Source organism: Notothenia rossii (assembly GCF_949606895.1).
Source record: "Notothenia rossii genome assembly, chromosome: 7".
Taxonomy (NCBI): domain Eukaryota; kingdom Metazoa; phylum Chordata; class Actinopteri; order Perciformes; family Nototheniidae; genus Notothenia; species Notothenia rossii.
Window position 1 is genome coordinate 22,955,711 of NC_136905.1, and position 19,584 is coordinate 22,975,294.

At 39.5% G+C, this 19,584-nt stretch overlaps 1 protein-coding gene across 2 annotated transcripts in view; it reads left to right on the forward strand.

Moving 5' to 3' along the window:
• mtbp (MDM2 binding protein) overlaps nucleotides 1–18,447 on the forward strand; it is a 30,513-nt gene extending 12,066 nt beyond the window's left edge. Inside the window, exons 9-23 of one of the 2 annotated variants that reach the window (XM_079640587.1) lie at nucleotides 1,552–1,646; nucleotides 1,877–1,943; nucleotides 2,123–2,240; nucleotides 2,784–2,957; nucleotides 5,718–5,831; nucleotides 7,406–7,570; nucleotides 10,000–10,093; nucleotides 10,179–10,337; nucleotides 13,994–14,089; nucleotides 14,245–14,508; nucleotides 14,631–14,749; nucleotides 14,963–15,075; nucleotides 16,706–16,819; nucleotides 17,867–17,932; nucleotides 18,017–18,447. In XM_079640587.1, coding sequence (XP_079496713.1) covers nucleotides 1,552–1,646; nucleotides 1,877–1,943; nucleotides 2,123–2,240; nucleotides 2,784–2,957; nucleotides 5,718–5,831; nucleotides 7,406–7,570; nucleotides 10,000–10,093; nucleotides 10,179–10,337; nucleotides 13,994–14,089; nucleotides 14,245–14,508; nucleotides 14,631–14,749; nucleotides 14,963–15,075; nucleotides 16,706–16,819; nucleotides 17,867–17,932; nucleotides 18,017–18,055 — 1,797 coding nt within the window. In that variant the 3' untranslated portion in view covers nucleotides 18,056–18,447. The remainder of the gene's footprint in view (nucleotides 1–1,551; nucleotides 1,647–1,876; nucleotides 1,944–2,122; nucleotides 2,241–2,783; nucleotides 2,958–5,717; nucleotides 5,832–7,405; nucleotides 7,571–9,999; nucleotides 10,094–10,178; nucleotides 10,338–13,993; nucleotides 14,090–14,244; nucleotides 14,509–14,630; nucleotides 14,750–14,962; nucleotides 15,076–16,705; nucleotides 16,820–17,866; nucleotides 17,933–18,016) is intronic. The other variant, XM_079640588.1, reaches the window with a different exon arrangement.
• Nucleotides 18,448–19,584: the final 1,137 nt, after the last annotated feature.

Genomic DNA, 19,584 nt, shown 5'->3' on the forward strand with positions numbered 1-19,584 from the left:
TATATCATAAACTTGATATATCCTTATCTATTACAGTAAATTAATGTAATATTAAATCACAGTTTAACTATTTTAGGTTGTGAAATCAATATATATGACATAGTATTTATATAAATAATATGTGTTTATAGCTAATGTAGTAGATGAATAACTTCACAAACCAAGGAACCATTGCTGCAAGATTTTTGCTAGTATGTAGAAGAAAAGGTTTTTATTTTACATTGATGCTGAAAATGTTGTTTCTTTAAGAGTTCTAGTTGAAAAAGTGTTAATGTTTTTGACAAAAGGTAAAAAATTGTTATACATCCACATGTTCGAAGTGAATGCCTCTGAATAATTATACCACAGTTACTTTTCAATTCTTCTTATTTAGTTCTTCAGTGAGCTGTTTATAAGGAAAGCTTTGTATTAATGGTGAATGTCCAACTGCCCTATAGCGAATTCAAATGTTGACATTTGGTCTGTCGAGTGTCCTTTCCAAAAACACCTCAACCCAGTTTGTCAGGGAAGGGAAAGGGCATTGCACATTGCACTTTGTTCTAAGATTAGAATAATATTCTGGCTGGAACATTTTCTGCATTCAAAGTGTTGCACTTCCTGCACTCCTAAACCACAGTAGAATCTTGTCCCCACTTGTTTTTTAAGGAAAAGAACACGGGACGAGAGCACAGCAATATGTAATTATGGATCATATGTAATGCTCCTGCTACAAAAAGCAGCAAATCATGTTGAAATGTACAAAAGAACAGGCATTTGCCATTTCACTGCATTATTCAGTCTGTTCATTATGTTGAGCAAGAGAGTAATGAACTTAACCAACTAGTTAACAACACTTGGCCCTGCGTTCATTAAAATCTTCATCTGCTCTTAATCAGTAAGAGTCTATCAGAAATAGGTCGGCACTTCTCAATAAATGATGAGACTGAGATTTCAAGCTCCTTTCCTTGGTATTCTTGTACATGCAAATGACCTTTTTCTCCATGTGACAAATTATTTTAATATATTATTGATTTTCCCACAACTTAATGAGCTCATGGGAGAAGTAGGACAACTGGAGACGGTTGAAATGTAGGGGTTTTCAAAAAATGTGTACCTGAATGGTTCCTGAGTGGAATTTAAATATCTTTATGTTATTTTTCTATTGTTGGGCAAGAGATTCGTAGTCTTGACCTTTAGCTGTTTAAACTTGTTCTGGTCATTTCCTCTCTCGTCTGACATTTGATCAATTACACAAGACGAAAAAAGGTTACTTGATAGTGAAAAGTAGTTGCAACTCCAATGTCTTCTGTTATTGTCAAGTAGGTTTAACACCAAGAACAGCTCAAGGTTTGCTGTCCTGCTCAAGGACACTTCTGTTGTATTAGATTCTTTCAACTGCTGGATAGTCTCTGAAGGGGCTGCCTCACAAACCACCACCATTTATTCTACATTTCTCTTTTTAAATGCTGCGTCAGTTCTAACCCTGTTGTTTTTCCCTTTATCCTCTCTTCTGTCTATCTTTCTGTCTTTCCTTTTTCTCCCCCCCCCACCCTCTGTCTGCTGTGTTTGCAGGTCTTCCATTACTACGCACCGGCCTTAGATTTGGTTCAGTTGGTTCATCTGTCAGACCTGCCCAGCTTTCTGATGTCCACAACCCAATTTGAACTGTATCCTTTCTGATCAGGTTGTAATTGAGTGCGTGTGTGTCTTGGGAATCAATGCAACATCCTGCCTTCCTCTTGAATTGACCCACTTCAGAAAACCTAGTTGAATTAAAATGACATAATGCAGCTTCTAATGTTTTTACCTCAGCCCTCTAAGGATTTCCTTTTCTCAAAAGGTAGTTTGTAACACTTTCTCTCCAATATTGTATTATCCCTTCACCACTGAAAAACAGAAACCTGTCCGGGAAGTCCATGAAAGCTAAACTTCTGTTGGACCAGCTGAGGTCACTGCGTGGAAAGGTATCTGTATGTTCCAATATTGGAAACCATAAAACATTGTAACTTTGATTTCTTTACTTTAGTCCCCAATCTAATGTGAACATGTACAAAATATCAGGCATAAGTTAAGGCTTCTGTATGATTCATTAGATTTAGGGACTGTGTGAGTGTTGATGTTTATCAACTGTTTTTATCTCCAGGTTGGCGCGTTGTTCAGCTTATCCTTTATAATCACCCCCATCGCTCAGCCGGCAGCCAGCCAGCTCAGCACCCAGCGCTGGAGAGAGTCTATCGCCAGGAGACCAAAGTCCTTACCTGGTAAGAAAGACTGTTTTTAAAAAGTGATTTTCATTGCCTCGTTAAATAGATGACCGTTTGGCAACAGCAAAGAGGAGCCATATCTCTTCCGTAGGGAAATAAATTGGACTACACTGATATAGATAATAAAGCCCTCCGTTGGGAAGCAGACTACGAAGTGGAACTGAATCAATTTGGAAAACACTGCTGACAAAATCAGAAAATAAAATTCACAGGGCGAGATATAACTCGTATAAACAAACCCTTGGGTAAATTGGATTCCTGTGTCAAAGGATAAACAATAAACATAATATTAGCGCAGCAAGGACTAGACTCTTGATCAACATATTTTAAGTAAGGTATAAAGTAATATTGTTTGGATGAAATATGAATACAAAAATAATATAAAACGCTTTCATTGCAGCAGCATAGTACAAAAACATAATTAGAAACAATCATACTTAGAGTGAGTAGATATTAAAACAATAATGAATTGTTGTTGTGTGATGACAGAAGTCCCTTCTTGTGGTGGATGAACTCTGTAATCTCTGTCTGTCCCTACAGTGCCGGACGTGGAGCTGCGAGGCGAGAGCGCTCACTACCTCCTGTTGGTGCAGGGCTCCGATAACGCTGGGTCGGGAGGCTGCAGTGCCAGGATGGTGCACTCAGACGGTCAAATCAATGGAGCGGCTGCCATGGCAACCGTTTCCGGGTTTCTCAGGGAGAAGTTATCATCAGGTATATTATTTAGCTGTCATGTTTGTCGAGGACAGTCTTTGTGTGCCACGTTGACACTATCACTTAAATTCTCTAAAACTTCGATTTGATGGTAAGTGAGTAAAATAAGACAATAAAACTGTTCTCTAACTCAATCGGATCAATCCAAACGACAGGGGTATCCAGAGTCAGACCCGGTAGGGCCCAACTCAGGTCAATGCAATGAACCTTTGCCATTGGCCCTCTGCCTCTTTTGTAATAGCATGTGACCTAAGATTTTCATTGACATATCTACACTGTAGCTATGTACACATGACAATAAAAGCCTTGAGTCTTGAATCTAATAAGGAGCTTCATTTGCCTATGATTTCCAAGTCGTTTATTAGCAATGGCCATATGGTCAGAATTGACACTGAAGGTGTTTAGTCACACTCAGTGAACAAATATGTGCACTTTGTTTGTGGGTTCAGATCATCTTAAGATATGACTCAAAGAACAGAGTCTAACTTTGATGCTAAGGGTTTAAACTACCTTAAAGGTCCCATGTCATGGCCATTTCCACTGATCATAATTCCATTGTTGAGGTCTACTAGAATATATTTATATTGTGCAATATTCCAAACTCACATTGGTTTCTCAAACAGCATCTCTGTAAACTACGTGTATTCACTGAATTTCACTCGTTGTAGCTCCAATAGCTCCAGCCCCCACCCTCCCTGTGAGCACAGTGTGCTCTGATTGGTCGGGACGTTGTGAATCGCGCTGAGCTCCGTGGAGGTGTTGTTTCCTTGCTTAGCGATACACAGCCAAACTCACCCTGAGCACACACAAAGTCACAGCCGAAGTAAAGACAATAAGTGTGGCTTGATATTGAGTAAGAAAAAGGTTTATAGGTTGATAAACGCTGTGAGAATGGGTCTGCAGAGAGAATTTTGCTGCGATCCCAACTGTCTGTTATCAGCCTGCAGCCAGGGAGGAGAGATCAGCAGAGCTGCATGCACTGAGTGTGTGTGTGAGGAAGTCCGTGGATTGGTCAATTTGGACCAATCAGCGGGGGCTTAACGTAACGGCTCCGCGGACGTAACGTAACGGCTCCACGGATTGGTCCATTTGGTTCCTGGTAACGCATGACCGTACCGCGTCATAGCTCTGGGCTCGGCTACTGGCCATTCCTACGTCACAATACCCAGGAAGTAAACAATGGACAATGACGTATCTCCAACGAGGCGTTTTGGGGAGGTCTTTTCTGTGTTGGAGTTTTACTCGCTACAGGGTATACTTTGAGGGTTTTGACTTTGCAGACCGTTTACATGCATAAAAACCTTAATAACACACAAGGGGACGTGTCATAACCGGAAAAGCATGACATGGGACCTTTAATGTCCTCCCATGTGTTGTGTGTCACACATTGTTTTACTGCCATGATGTAAAGAAAAGCCTCTCAAGTGTCTAAAGCAGTGCTTCTGCTTAATTAGAGAAGAAGCTCTTCTGGCGTCATTGACAGAGGGTCGTCATTGTTCGTCAGGCTGACCTGTATCATATCCATTGTTTTTCCTCCCTCTTCTCACACATCAATGTAAAGTTAGTACTGTTACCTTTAGGGTTTCCTCTTATTGTCACTGAAATAAGAACAATCAAAGAGCAAAGGGTATTTAAGAGATGAATTGAAGGAGAGAGAATTAAAGGCGGTGAGAGGAACTGAGCAGATGTATAGATAGATAAACTGGATTGCTGATTGAGCAAAGAAACTGCTGGTAATGGCTGACTAGAAGTACTGACACGTAAATATTACAGTTTGTTTTGTTCTTTAAACTAAAAGCGTCATTGTTCTTGGGCTTTATGTGATATTCAAGAGACCTACTGTGATGTCTCCTCCTGAGAGTTCCCACTGTTGTTAACATTTAATGCAACCTTCAGGAGACATTTTGGAAATCCTTTTGAACACAAAACAAGACTTTAGAAGGTTATATAACTTTAGCAACGACAGCAGGGTTTTTAAATAAAAATGAAGGTCTTTAAATGCACATCTAAGGGTTGTTGCACCTGAACAAAAAGCAAGAAATACTCCGTATACCTTGTGCCCTAGAATAATGCTGTTAGATCTGTTTTTCCTACAAACAGCACATGTACATTACACATGTAGTTCATCAACCATGAGTTTACTGCAAAGTAATGGAGCGGCAATCTCTCGTTTTTTTCGTTGTTTACTCATTTATTTGTCCTCAATCATCCTAATGACACCTCAACATGGAGTGGTGTAGTTTATGAATCATTGGTAGAAAAATGGCCTTTATTCCCTCTCTGACTCTTTAATCTTTTAGGCAATGCAAAGCAAGGTAATTTTATTTATATAGCACTTTTCAGCACATGGCGATTCAAAGTGCTTTACAGATTAAAAGCAAAAGACATTTAAGAACAAATACAGCATAAATACATTATTAAAAAGGCATTTAAAAACAGGCCTAATAAGCAAAGGTAATGAAATAAATAAACACAGCAGGTACAGAATACATGACTAAAAAGGCATACTGTAGTGTGAGTATGGGCAGCTCAATTAAAAGCAGTGGCAAATAGGTGCGTTTTATTTTAGTATATCTCGGAAGATATTTTAGTATATCTCGAAGACTATTTCAATGTAAACTGAACTTTTGATATTGTTTTGAACTCTCCATCGCCCCTAATCCAATTCAAACATGTTTGCAAGTTCCTCACCAAGTTTCGACACAATCGAATTTTGCAAATGATTCCCTTTTTTTATTCACTTCCTCTCTGTTTGACCAGCAGGAGCCGTAGTAAGCATTCTCTCCACGTTTCCCTGCCTCCAAGGAGAAGGCCTGCTGAAGAGGGAGAGGAAGGTGACACAGGTCCAGACACTAGTACTCAAAGAATACCTCAGTAAGTACATTTAAAGATTCCTGAAATTAAAATCAGATCACACAATGTACTGCAGTTCCGGGGACAGAAAGTAGGAGGTGTGCAAGTTTACCATGAAGTAGGAAAGTGCTACACTACAGTGTTGTAGTGAAACCACTTTCATCTCTATTTCTGTTGCATTTTAGAGCTACCATCAATCTTTTTTAATTGCTTGCATGCTAATGTATGATAATAACCAAGAAAAGCACCTTGAGCTTACTAAGATATGTCAATCAAACTTTGATGCCCCTAAGCAGTATGGGATATGACCTCTCACAGAACAGTAGAGGAGAAAAAGGTTTGAGAGTGTCATGCCAACAGACTTCTCAAATGACATGCAGTTTTTTAACCTTTCTGAAAACCTTTTCCTCTCATCAGGGAACATTTGTTTGGCAATGAAAAAAACGACTCCATGTTGACTTAACGACAACTTGGTTGACCCTGTAAAATGTTCAGAGAAGGTTTTCACAGTTTGATGGGGATTTTTTGAGAAGAATGTATTATAGTACTGTATAGTATAGTATAGTATGTCATTACCAACTGTCCACTATTTCAGCCAGAAAGAGGTCCTTAGTGTTGATTCCTTACATACATTCAGATGGGATCAAATGTCAGTCTTTAAGAGTGTGTTCTTTTGTGCGTGTGTGTCCCAACTGTGTCAATCAGAGCTGCTTGAACTGTCGTCAGTCTGAACTCTCAGCAGCTCTCAGCGCAGTGTGGTGCATAGAAGCACTCTGTGGAAATATCATTATTTTACAGACACACATAATGTCCCCTTGGCTGGCGAAGATAGTGAAACACCATTGAAGTGGAGCCAGATTAAAGCAAGTGAAATTTCTCAGACTTTAGGAAAAGCAATAGGGCTGTTTTTTAAAAAGGCTGTGAGCGGAATGAAGAGTCCTAACAGACCGAAGGCCTTAATGAAATGCAGTGCAATATATTCTGACTTGGCTTTACATTTGGGAAATGCATGGCCTTATAAGTGGCAAGAGTTGAAAGTGCTTCACTGAAGTGCCAAAAGTTATTCTGATTATGTGGAAGGTCACGTGTGATAAGTATGCAACCTGATGCATCGGCATGTTAAGGACTTATTCATTTATAATTTTGTTCACTTTAAGATTCACTTGTTATCCCCCCTTAACCATTTCTAATAGGCCTACATAAGATTTGAATTAAAACATTCCACAAGCCTAAGTTACACAACAGGTTTAAACCAGAGGATCATTTTCTTTCTGATAAAAGCAAGAAGTTTTCTTGTTTTTTTCAAATACATCTTTGGAGTTTTAGTTTTGAGTTACGGCCCGTCCACACAGCGGCGTGCGTTGAAAGCTTCACCATTCACTTTGAATGGGGTGACGTCACTTTTCGCCGAACTGCATTGTGGGAAGCGAATCGGAGCTTTGCTGGAGTGGCTCGCTGCAAAAGTTGAGCAATGTTCAACTTTTGAAGCCTTGGCAGAAGCGTCAGCCAATCGAATCATATGCCAGTACAAGCTCTAGCCAATCAAAGCGCTGCTTGTGTGTCAGGGGCGGGAGATTCATGTGATTTGTGTGCAGGACAGAAAGAAGAAGCCTCAGGCTCGACCTTAGTACCCGTCAACGACCTGAAGGTGATTCTGAGTGTGGCCAGGGAGCAGTATCTCAAGATGACTGACTCCACTCTGCCCAATGCTGCCACCTGTCTGACAGACGCGCAGGAGAGCAAAGCGGCCAAGAGCTCAGGTATGGAATTTTCACATGCTTCAAAGATACAGTGTAAAGGTACATGAACACATGTGATTCCAAGTAGTCTCATTTCTGAAACAGTCCACATGATGTCCCTGTGTTTATGTGTATCCTGCACCTTTCCTGTTCTGTATTTAGTTCTGCAGGACCTCACATAAAGGATATACTTAAAATTCCTAATAGGTGAGCAAGTCAGCTTCAGAAGCAGAAGTGATGATAGATGTAAACATGTAGTGATATTTATTTTAAAGTGCACATCAGGTACTTGTTTCCATTATCCCTGCCCACCCCCTGCTCTGGAGATGGGCATGTCAGTTACAGCAATGCAACAGCTTCTGCAATCCATTAGGAATGTCTCATGCTTTTGTGTATTTGCGTTGCCTAAAGGTGTGAATGACTTTGTGTGGGCTTTCAAATCACTAACAGGGAGCTCCAGTCTCTTCATATAAAACACTCTGTCATCTCCCCGGTACACCTGCTGTATAAACTTTCATCACATTTCCGTCCTCCTTGAGATAACCTTCAACCTTCCTGTCTAAACAAGAGAAAAATGTAGTGTGATTATTTCCTATGTCTGCCAAAAGCTCAGTTTGTTGACCTGGCTCAAGTTGAATTTGGGATAACTCTTCTTCCATTACATGGTGCCCATGTTGCCTGTGTACTAAGTTATGTCTTAATTGTAACAGATAAGGCTGTCTTATTAATATCTTAAAGATTTGTCCTAAACTCTATTTCTTTCAAGGCGCTGTAAATGCTCATCCAGCTCTTTTAAATGATTGATCTCATTTATGATCCAGCTTTTTGGGCAAGCATTGCCAAACAGGGTAGAGCCTCTGAAGCTGAAAAGTTAGATTGTTTTGATCATGTCCATAAAAAACAACTAAAGGCTTGTATACACACTTTAACTTCCTATTTAGACTTGAAAAGTACTTAATAATTGGGCACAGAATACTTTCTGTCAATAGCTGTTTCACAATAAACAAAAACCATATGATTGCAGTTTCAATAAAAGTCAACCTATCAAGGTTTTGAAAGAGAGGGAGACAACTAATCAATGGCCCAATCCCCACAATCACCGAGTACAAAGGCACATTCTTGCACTTTAGTCCCCCTCTCAATTTGTGGGGCTCTCGAGCAGACGTTTTGAGGACTTTATTCACACTTTCCGTACAGCCCTACCCTCAGCTAAAGTCTGCAGCAATGTGCAATTGCTGCAGACTTTAGCTGAGGGTAGGGCTGCACGATATATCGTGTTGTGACGATAATCGCGATATACGCATGCGCGATATTCAGATCGCGTGGACGTCCGATTTTTTTTCTTTTTTTTTTTTTAGGACTTGCGATATTAAGTAGGCAAATTAACTCAAACACGTCATGTTACAATTATTTTGCTGCTTGCTACAAAAGGAAAATGTGTTCGGCTCTCATGTCAGGGGTACTTGAGTGAGTGACATGCAGGCTCTGCATGCACAGCAAACCACAATCAAATCTCCAAAGCAAACGGACCCGGTGATTAAAGGTAAAAACACTGAATAAAGTAGTTTCATGTGTTTCTCCAGGGCAGTTCGGCGCTGCTAACCGAGCTAGCTCAGCTTGTTGCTCTGATAACTTAAGATCCAGACGTCCGTGACTAAAATCCTTCATCCGGTTAAATATAGTTAAAAAAAATACCAATTGTATAGCATTAAAGTTCAAGAAGAAGATTTGCGGGGGAAAAAAACGGTATTTTCTTGAATTCCTGTATGTTTTCATATCGCAATATATATCGCAGGGCGGGGAAAAATCGCAATGTCAGTTTTTTCCAATATCGTGCAGCCCTAGCTGATTGTATAACCTGTGATTTATAGGATATATTACACAGCGAGTTTATTCATTAACCATTTTATTCATTTAAAGGTCACCTATTATGCATAATCCAATTTCTATGTCTCTTCTACATAAACATGTGTCCCCTCTGTGTAAAGAGATTCTGAAAGCTTCAGGAAAAGAGATTCTCTCACTTTTTGTCCTGATCCATTTATATAAAAACCTGTCTGAACATGAGCTGATCAGAATTTGGCCACTTTATGAATTCACAACGATTTTTTGGCTTTTGTAACCCCCCCCCCCCCTTTTTACATTAAATAAAAATATCTTTTGACTTTGTCACAACAATGTCATATTCTTTTTTCCTATTTATATCACTTCAAGTCCTTGCTGTCTCTTTTACTCACGCATTTACCAGCTGTAATAAAAAAACAAGGACTTCAGGCTTTAAAGAGCATATTGGTATTGTGCCAATCTCTGAACTACTCATATTTTCAATCATTAGCTTGCAGACAAATAAAAACGGTTTCTTGTGAGACCAATATTGAGAGCGACTGGTTCTTAGGAGCAACATAATTCAGTGGGAACGACGAGTAAGTCTGGATATTTCTTCATTGCAGTTTTTCAGACCATTTCCCACCTGCAGTCTGACTGGCCTGAGAGGAGCGTCCTTCACAACATGGAGAACCTGCAGAGGAGACGACAGAAGAGGAGGTACATGAGAGAGATAATAGACACATGACAACTCTGTGATCCTAACACAATGTATTTGACTTAAAATTCATGTTGTTTGTGTTAGATTTGGTCTGCTAGGTCCAGGCTCCAGTGACAGTCTGCTGGGCCCTAAAGACAGTCAGAAGAGCTCCTCTGCATTACTCGACGCTAAAGAACTTCTGAAACACTTCACATCTGATGGCCTTCCTACTGCCGAGCTGCAGCCTCTGGTCATCAACAGAGGGTATGTTGAGGTTCACTCCTCTTTTCTGCCTCCATCCTTTTCTTCCTCCATCCATTGCACTGACCACCACTAGCCCATACAGTACATGTGCTACAACCAGGCCTTCACACAGTCAATCAATCAATCAATGTTTATTTATATAGCCCAATATCACAAATGTTACATTTGTCTCAGTGGACTTCACAGTTTGTACAGAAAATCAGTATGACAATACGACACCCTCTGTCCTTAGACCCTCACATCGTACAAGGAAAAACTTCCAGAGAAAACCCCACAGTTTAAAGGGAAAAATGGGAGAAACCTCAGGGAGAGCAACAGAGGAGGGATCCCTCTCCCAGGACGGACAGACGTGCAATAGATGCCGTGTGTAAATTGAAAAGATAATACATTTGCAACATAGGTAGTCCAAATGTTTTGAAATGCATGTGTGTATAATAAGAAGATGAATCCACGAGGATATCCATCCAGGACTTATGATCCAGGACCGCAGCCACGTCTCAAGATCCAGGACTCGCAATCCATGACACAGGACCGCAGGATCATCCATGACTCCGGATCCCGGCGTATATAGACACCAAAAAGAAAGACATTTGGGGAAGCTGGGTTAATCGGAACATGAGAGTACACAGGTATAGACAGAGAGAAGGAAGAAGTAAGATGTCCCCCGACAAACTAAGCCTATATCAGCAAAACTAGGGGCTGAATCTAATCAGCCCTAACTATAAGCTTTATCAAAAAGGAAAGTCTTAAGCGCACTCTTAAAAACGGATAGGGTGTCTGCCGTCCGAACACAAACTGGAAGCTGATTCCACAAAAGTGGAGCTTGATAAGAAAAGGCTCTGGCTCCCATTGTACTTTTAGAGACTCTAGGAACAACCAACAACCCTGCATTCTTGGAACGCAATGCCCTAGTAGGACAATAGGGTATAATGAGTTCTTTAAGGTAAGATGGCGCCTGCCCATTAAGGGCTTTGTAGGCGAGAAGAAGAATTTTAAATTCTATCCTGTGTTCTATAGGGAGCCAGTGTAAGGCAGCCAGAACAGGAGTAATGTGGTCCCTTTTCCTAACTCTGGTTAGTACACGAGCTGCAGCATTTTGAATCAGCTGAAGCGACTTGACTGACTTCTTGGTACACCCTGATAATAAGGAGTTACAATAATCCAGCCTTGAAGTAACAAATGCATGGACTAGTTTCTCTGCATCGTTTTGAGGCAAGATATGCCTGATTTTTGCAATGTTACGTAGATGGAAGTATGCGGTCCTTGAAATTGATTTTATGTGGGCGTTAAAGGATAAATCCTGATCAAATATAACACCAAGATTCCTTACAGTCTCACTGGAGGCCAAATTAATGCCATCCATAGTTAATATATCTTTAGATAATTTGTTTCGTAGATTCTTCGGGCCAAGTACAATAACTTCAGTTTTGGTCGTGTTTAACATCAAAAAATGTAAGGTCATCCACGTTTTTAAGTCCTTGAGGCAGTCTTGAATTTTATTTAGATGATTAATTTCATCAGGCTTGATTGATAAATATAGTTGAGTATCATCCGCATAACAATGAAAGTTTACAGAATGATTCCTTATAATATTGCCTAATGGAAGCATATATAGGGTGAACAAAATAGGTCCAAGCACTGAGCCCTGTGGCACTCCATGGCTAACTTTGGTTTGCATGGAAGATTCATCGTTGACACGTACAAACTGAGAGCGTTCAGATAGATAAGACCTAAACCAGCCTAAAGCAGTTCCCTGTATGCCAACTAAGTGCTCTAGTCTTTGCAATAGGATATCATGGTCGATAGTATCAAATGCAGCACTAAGATCGAGTAAGACAAGAATAGAGACAAGTCCCTTGTCAGAGGCTATTAGAATGTCATTTGTGACTTTAACCAGAGCTGTCTCTGTGCTATGTTGTGTTCTAAAGCCAGACTGAAAATCTTCAAATAAATCATAGTTTCTTAAGTAATCACACAGCTGTTTTGCGACTGCTTTCTCAAGAATTTTTGAGAGGAACGGAAGATTAGAAATAGGTCTATAGTTGGCTAAAACCTCTGGATCGAGGTTGTGCTTTTTAAGAAGCGGTTTTATCACTGCTACTTTGAATGATTTTGGAACATAGCCTGATAATAAAGACATATTCATAATATTTAATAAAGAAGTGCTAATTAATGGAAAAACTTCTTTTAACAGCTTAGTTGGAATCGGGTCTAAGATACACGTTGATGGTTTAGAAGAGAGAATCATTGAATTTAATTGTTCAAGGTTTATGGCTGAAAAGCATTCTAGTTTACTATCTAGTGTAATATTATTAGAACTTACGTTTCCGGGAGCTGTTGATAACACTATACTGGTCAAAGGCAAGAGGTCATTGATTTTGTTTCTAAGAGTAACAATTTTATCGTTAAAAAAGCACATAAAATCATTACTACTGAGTGCTATGGGAATAGAAGGCTCAGTCGAGCTGTGGCTCTCTGTCAGCCTGGCTACAGTGCTGAAAAGAAATCTTGTATTATTCTTATTCTCATCTATTAATGAAGAGTAGTATGCTGCTCTCGCTTTACGCAGTGCTTTCTTATATTCATTGAGAGTAATATGCCAAATTAAACGAGATTCTTCAAGTTTAGTGGAACGCCATATCCTTTCAAGTTGTCTCGACTTTTGCTTTATTTTGCGGGTTTCGGCATTATGCCATGGAGCTAATCTATGTTGTTTTATTTTCTTCTTTTTCAAAGGAGCAACAGAGTCTAATTTTATTCGCAGCGCATCTGTAGCACTATCAACAACATGATCAATTTGGGGGGGTGTACATTTTGTATAAGTTTCCTCCCCTACATGCAGACATGCTATCGAGTTAAGTATTGGTGGAATCTCTTCCTTAAATAAACACAGGCAGATTAATGAGACAAACAAGAAGTTAGGCCTGCTCGATTTATGGCAAAAATCATAATTTCGATTATTTGGGTCAATAATTGATATCACGATTATTAAAAACGATTATCCATTTACTTTGAAAACATCCATTTATTGGAGAATTTTTTTTTTGAACAGTATGTTTTTAACAGTTGATTACCCTGAACTTTAAGTATAATTCAACTGAAAAACCAAAAAATAATAATTTAATAATAAAAAAATAATCGTTTTATTTCGATTACGTTACTTTCGTAATCGTTGCAAACCATAATCGTAATTGCGATTTAAAATACGATGAATTGAGCTGCCCTACAAGAAGACACAGGCAGACAGGATCACAAGCAGAGGACCAGACACAAAGATTGTTATGAAAAAAGAAAAATAACCATGAAGGAGGGTAAACAGTTTTAGGGTGGTCCTGAATGACAGCTAATGAGGATTTGATTACGACCATTAGCCTGCCTCAGTGAGCTTACAACCTTTTTGAAGAAAAATGATTGAAATGGAAAACGAATCATTTCTCTGCAGCAGAGCACTCTTCAGTTAGTGCTAATAATTATGTCAGAGCAAACGGTGTGTTTTAATTAGTGACATTTGTATTTGTGGTTTAATAAGGGGTAAACAAACACTGCCTTTTCTTTGACAAACTGTTTTGTTTCTCCCACCCTCTCTCTTTCTTTTTTCTCGGTCCCCCAACCCTTCTCCCCTTCCTCTATATCTTCCACCTTCTCTTTCTCTTCAGTATTAATGCATTTCAGATGTCACCAGACCTTTCTCCTGGAAGAATCAGCCAGATGCCCTTCAACCAAGTCTCAGTATCACATTACCATGGCATAGAGTAAGTTCCTATAAACTATAGAGCGACCTTCAGCTGAAATGATATTTTTTAATTGCAGGCAACCATTAAAGCTTTATAACAATTGGCAGAAACACAACAGTCACTAGGCTAAATGTCTTCTTTGTTAAAATGATCATTTTATTTTGTTCTTGTAGGTACTGCCTGGACAACCAGCGGTCCTTAGACCGAGATCAGGGCTTTGTTAAACTCCAGTCCCGTCTGATTCGGTACGAGACCCAGACCACGTGCTCCAAGGAGCCCTGTGCCCTCCCCTTCACCCTCAGCCCCGCCCCCTCCCCTGCTGTCATGTCAGAACCAGGAAGTGTACCGGATGGAGAAACTCTGCAGAACGCTGATGTAGCGCGACTTAAGCGCAGTTCGTGGGACACGGACATTATCGGAGGTTATCCTCGAAAGAGGTATGACCATGGTGTTTGCTCCTAGTTAGCAACAAGAATTATTAGAATGACTGGATTGTGGTTTATGGATTCTAAGTGTTAGCAATGTTTACTAAGTTTGTGTCTTTGTGTGAATGATCCAGGCTGGTGAAGTCAGAGAGCAGCGAATCCCTCTGTTCTCAGAGCAGTGGCAGCAGTGGGACACACCCGGTCATCAGGTCTCTACGACAACAACCCAGCAGATCCAAGTCCACATCCTCAGGTAAACAAAAGCTTTGGGATTCTGTTTTACAGTGGGTGGTAGGACTACTGTTGGTACTGCATTTTCCACAAAATACTATTCAAACACACAATTCATTCCCATCCCCAGAGCAGAGGTAAACATTACTCTACTTCTTGTTCTAATCAAACATGTCTTTGTCATGATGGTAGTTATAAGTAGAGTTATATTAACTTTCCTGACATTACCCCCCAGGTTTGGTGACTCTTCCCTCTGCTGACAAACCTAAACCTGAGCAGCTGAAGACACATCATGAACAAGCAGAGGACAACGCTTCCAAAGAGTCACGCTCCCAGAAACACAACAGGGTGAGTTATTCTGTGTGTGGGTGTCTTATTTTAAAAGGGATGTTGTGCTGTGTCCCAAAGAACATAGGTAGTACGATTACTTCATACAATGGTTGCCCTGGACTTGGTACATTACAAAAGGAAGTAAAGAATATATTGCAAGTTTGTAGTAAACATCAAATACACTTACGTAAACAACATGAGGAAGAATGCAAAGGATCGTTATTGAAGTTTCAGGTTTCCTCTCAGTCATAACAAAGGCATGTTGTTTCCTTTTCACCTAATTTAATGTTTCAACACCTTTTTAAAATATCTCTGCTTTTGTTTAATGGGTAAAAGGATAAATCGCTGAGACTAAAAAAAATAAAGCTGCTAATGGAGGCAGGGGCACTCTGTTGTGTTCACGGTGCCATCTGAAAAGTTGGTTGTTACCAGCAGCATGTTTCACCTCTGTATAAAGTCAAACTGGTATACTGGCACACTGCCCTAATGATGACAAATATACAATATGTTTTATCACATTTTAATGATGTCGCCACACCTGCAATTCTTCAGCATTGAGTCAAATGTTTTCATACTTTTAAATAAAAAACCAAAGTAATAAATCGTCGTTTTCTTTTAATATCCACCTTAAGTTTAAATAAACAGTTCTTTAATGGAATCAACAAAGTGTGTAATGCTTCCACTTACCACAACAAACTACATACAGACAAAACTCTCCGTCTTTTGAATAGCACTGAAAGTTTTGCAACAGCTCCAGTTTAGATAACGGCTTTATGTTTTGCATGTGATCACTGTGAATGTGTGGGCAGCATTATAATGTCTCCACTGAGGCACTTTAACGAATACATTATTATCATATCACCTGCTGCCTGCCTCCACAGGCACCAGACACTCGTTTCTCTCTTGTCTTTTGCATATTTGTGCAGTATAGTGTGAAATGACAAAAAACATATGCGGATACATGCATGATTACACACACACACCATCCCCACACACACACACACACACACACACACACACACACACACACACACACACACACACACACACACACACACACACACACACACACACACACACACACACACACCATCCCACACACACACACAGTTTCCTTTGTCCCACGTACAGCTCACAATCTGCATACCGACCTTGACTTGTTCTGATTCCTGATTGCCATGCAAACAGGCTTATCATCCAAACTGAAGTAAAGGAAAGAGCAGTTGGCCCCATTCAGAAATAATGATAGCAGTTTATTCAGGACAGAGATTAAAAGCTGCCTTTTTCCTCATGAGGCTGAATGGCACAGATGATTCCTCACCATAATGTATGATGTTTCATCACAACAGTCGCTGTGACAAGATTAAAGGCAGATTTATTTATTTCAGGAATGTGTTTTCTGGTAAAATAATGGTACGTTTGTCACTGCGACCTCACACGGGTGAATGCAAAGGCGTAGAATTCTGTGCAAGGACGTCCTCCAAAGTCAAGAATATTTTACTTCTCTTCCTTTTTAAAAAGGACGCTGTGCTAAAATGAGTTTCTCTGAACCTGGTTAGCGTCTGGTCCTGAGGGAATAAACACAATTCTATTCAATGTTTTTACGAGTGTATTAAAATCCCTGTCTGTTTGTCTTTTGTGTCCTCAGATGCTGCAGGAGGTAGTGGCTAGAACAATCAAACACCATGGGATCGCTGCAGAGCATGAGTGCTTTGTGGCCTGCAGCAAAAGGCTGTTTGATATCTCCAAATTCTATCTCAAGGTTAGTCTGAGAGCTGCCCACACACGGTCAGCGCTGTCCTCTCACTTCTTTATCCGTATACTCCTATCCTATCAAGGACTTGTACTGCATTGACCATATGTCCTGTCAGAATGCTAATAGGAACAGTTTGAAGACAGCCTTTCTGCTATTATTGCCGAAAACCCCATATTTTCACGTATTCTCTTTTGTGCCTGCTCGTAAATTGGATTCAGGTGTTTTTGTCTGATAGAGTACAAATAATGGAGAAAATAAACAACTTGCCAGCAGTGGCGGGGAAATACTATAAAATTGTTTTCCAGAATCACGTCATTTTATGATATACTCTATTTTTTATATAATATAAACATTATCAATGCTGTATTAGCCTATATTTTGATGTTATATCTAGCAGAGATAGCGCTCATATATCTCCTTGTTAGACGGTTGCATATTGTAGGAGATGCATGATTGTTTATTTTATTCTACGTTTTAATTGTAAGTGTTTTTCTTTGCCTGTTTTTGTTCACATTTGGCAAAACTGAATGCACCGTGCTTTATAGGACAAGCATGCACCGGGGATGGTTACTACACTCAAGAAAAGAACAAACATTTATTTAGGGAGAATGGATGTGTTTAGCCTGCATGTCATTCATTTCTGTGGTGCATCAGCTGTTGGTTTGAAATGGTTTTCATTATACACAAATAGCCACTACAGGTAGTTTGATCTTTGGAACTCATTGAATGTTTTGCATGTAAAACCCTAACCAGACGTTTTACATATAACTGTCACAAATATATTGTGGAAAACAAAGTACAAGTACATCATTTCCCTTTAAGGTGTAGGGAAGATAACAGAAATGGAAAAATTGTATTTTGAGTTTCTTTACTTGAATATAGTATTTAGATAAATGTACTTTCTTTTTTTTCACTGCTGTTCTACATGAGTCTCTTCCCAGTTAGAATGTGTCAGTCAGTGACATAAAACATTTGATCTGTATGATGTAAACCCCATGCAATTTGACTTTACTGTCAGTATGAGTTATTTCCCCCTCTATTGTTTGATCCCAGGATCTGAAGACATCTCGGGGTCTCCATGACGAGATGAAGAAGGCAGCCGGTAGTAATGTTAAACAGGTAACCACACCAAACACCAAAAGCTCTCCATCTGTTCGTTGCTCTGAACCTGGACCTGTTAAAAGTGATTTCCTCTCGTTTCAGGTCGTTGACTGGGTGTTGGAGAAGACCTCAATGAAGTGAAGGCGGTGTCGAAGAATAATTGGCGAAAAACATATTTATTTTTTCACCTTTTTAAAACAACCTGCACCTGTTGTAAAAAAAATAGTTTTAAGCCTTTTCGATTAGATTTATATTGTAACGTTAAGCCTATTTTAATGAACTCAGTCCTTTATTTAATTGTATTGTGTCACTACGAGTGACATATATTTTTTAATTGTTGTTGTCTGTGGATATCTATTCTGATATACTCCAACAACATAAGGTTGTCTTTTCTATGAAGCAATTTTCAAACAAGATTTTAGATCATTTTTCCACTTGTTTGTTTCTAAATACTCTAATATTTTATCGCTTTATAAATGTACATATATTATCTTTTAACTTTCTGTTACATAATAAAATATATGTTTTTCTTATTTTGTGAACAGTGTGACTTTCTGATAACAACCGCAGCTTATTTGGAGAAAATATATGAGAGTGTGTCCTGTCCTGAGAAATATGCGTTACATTATCAGTGCTGACGGCAAGCAGCCATTTCTAGATGGTAGCTGTTATTCAGACGGTGAAAACAAAGTGAAGAGCAGCGCAGTACATAATGCACTGCGATTATCAGTCAGACTTTGTACAGACTGATGGGGAACACTGCAAAGATCTCTGATGAGATGCAACACTACCTGCCACTACGGGCAACAGTTCCTCTGAGAGTAGCTGGCTACAGGTTTCTGGCAACAAGAAAGAAAATCTCCTCCATGCCATGATAACATAAGGATCTGCTTAGTCTTATGCATTGTATAGTTTCATTCTGAATTGGCATAGTGTTACCTGCATGAATAAGATGGCTATACAAAGACAATTGTATGACTATGCACGAGAATCCAATTTCTACTCCCCCAAATATGTTGAGAATAGCTGGTGGACTGTTGAATTTACTCCCATTTTATTTGGATGCAGTTTTTATTGGCAACATTTTGTATTTTTATATCTTGGTAATGATTAGGAAATGTACCTAATGTTCATTAAATACTCAGCTTTTACAATCTATATCTGACTAAAAGTCAAACGAGTATGAGGTCGTTGTCACAGTTGAAACCAGTATATTTAGTTTCAGGATAGGCACTGGCATTACCTCATGTACCCCCTTTGAAAATACAAATATAAAACAGGCTGCACTTTGTTGAACAACTATTGCTACTTTCAAGGCAGCTGATTGGAGAGCTATAGACTCTCCAAATATAGTGTCTGTTTTCCCTAGCAGACAGTCTCTATCTGAGGGTCTTAAAGGGCATGTAAACTGCATAATCTGACATTTTCTTTTTGTGGGAATGGACTGAGTGTGGTATCCATCAGCGTGTGGGAGCACAGCTGAATGTCAGGGTGAGTGGAGATAATACAAGTTATATTATCTGCATGTGCTTTTTGTATCGCAGTGGACCAACAGCAGAGATAATACAGTTTACATTGTACCTCGTGCATCTGCGTCACTCACAAGTCTTTGGTAGAAATTGACCAGAAAAGGAAAATAAGTATGTGGGCAGGGGATACGAAAATAAATG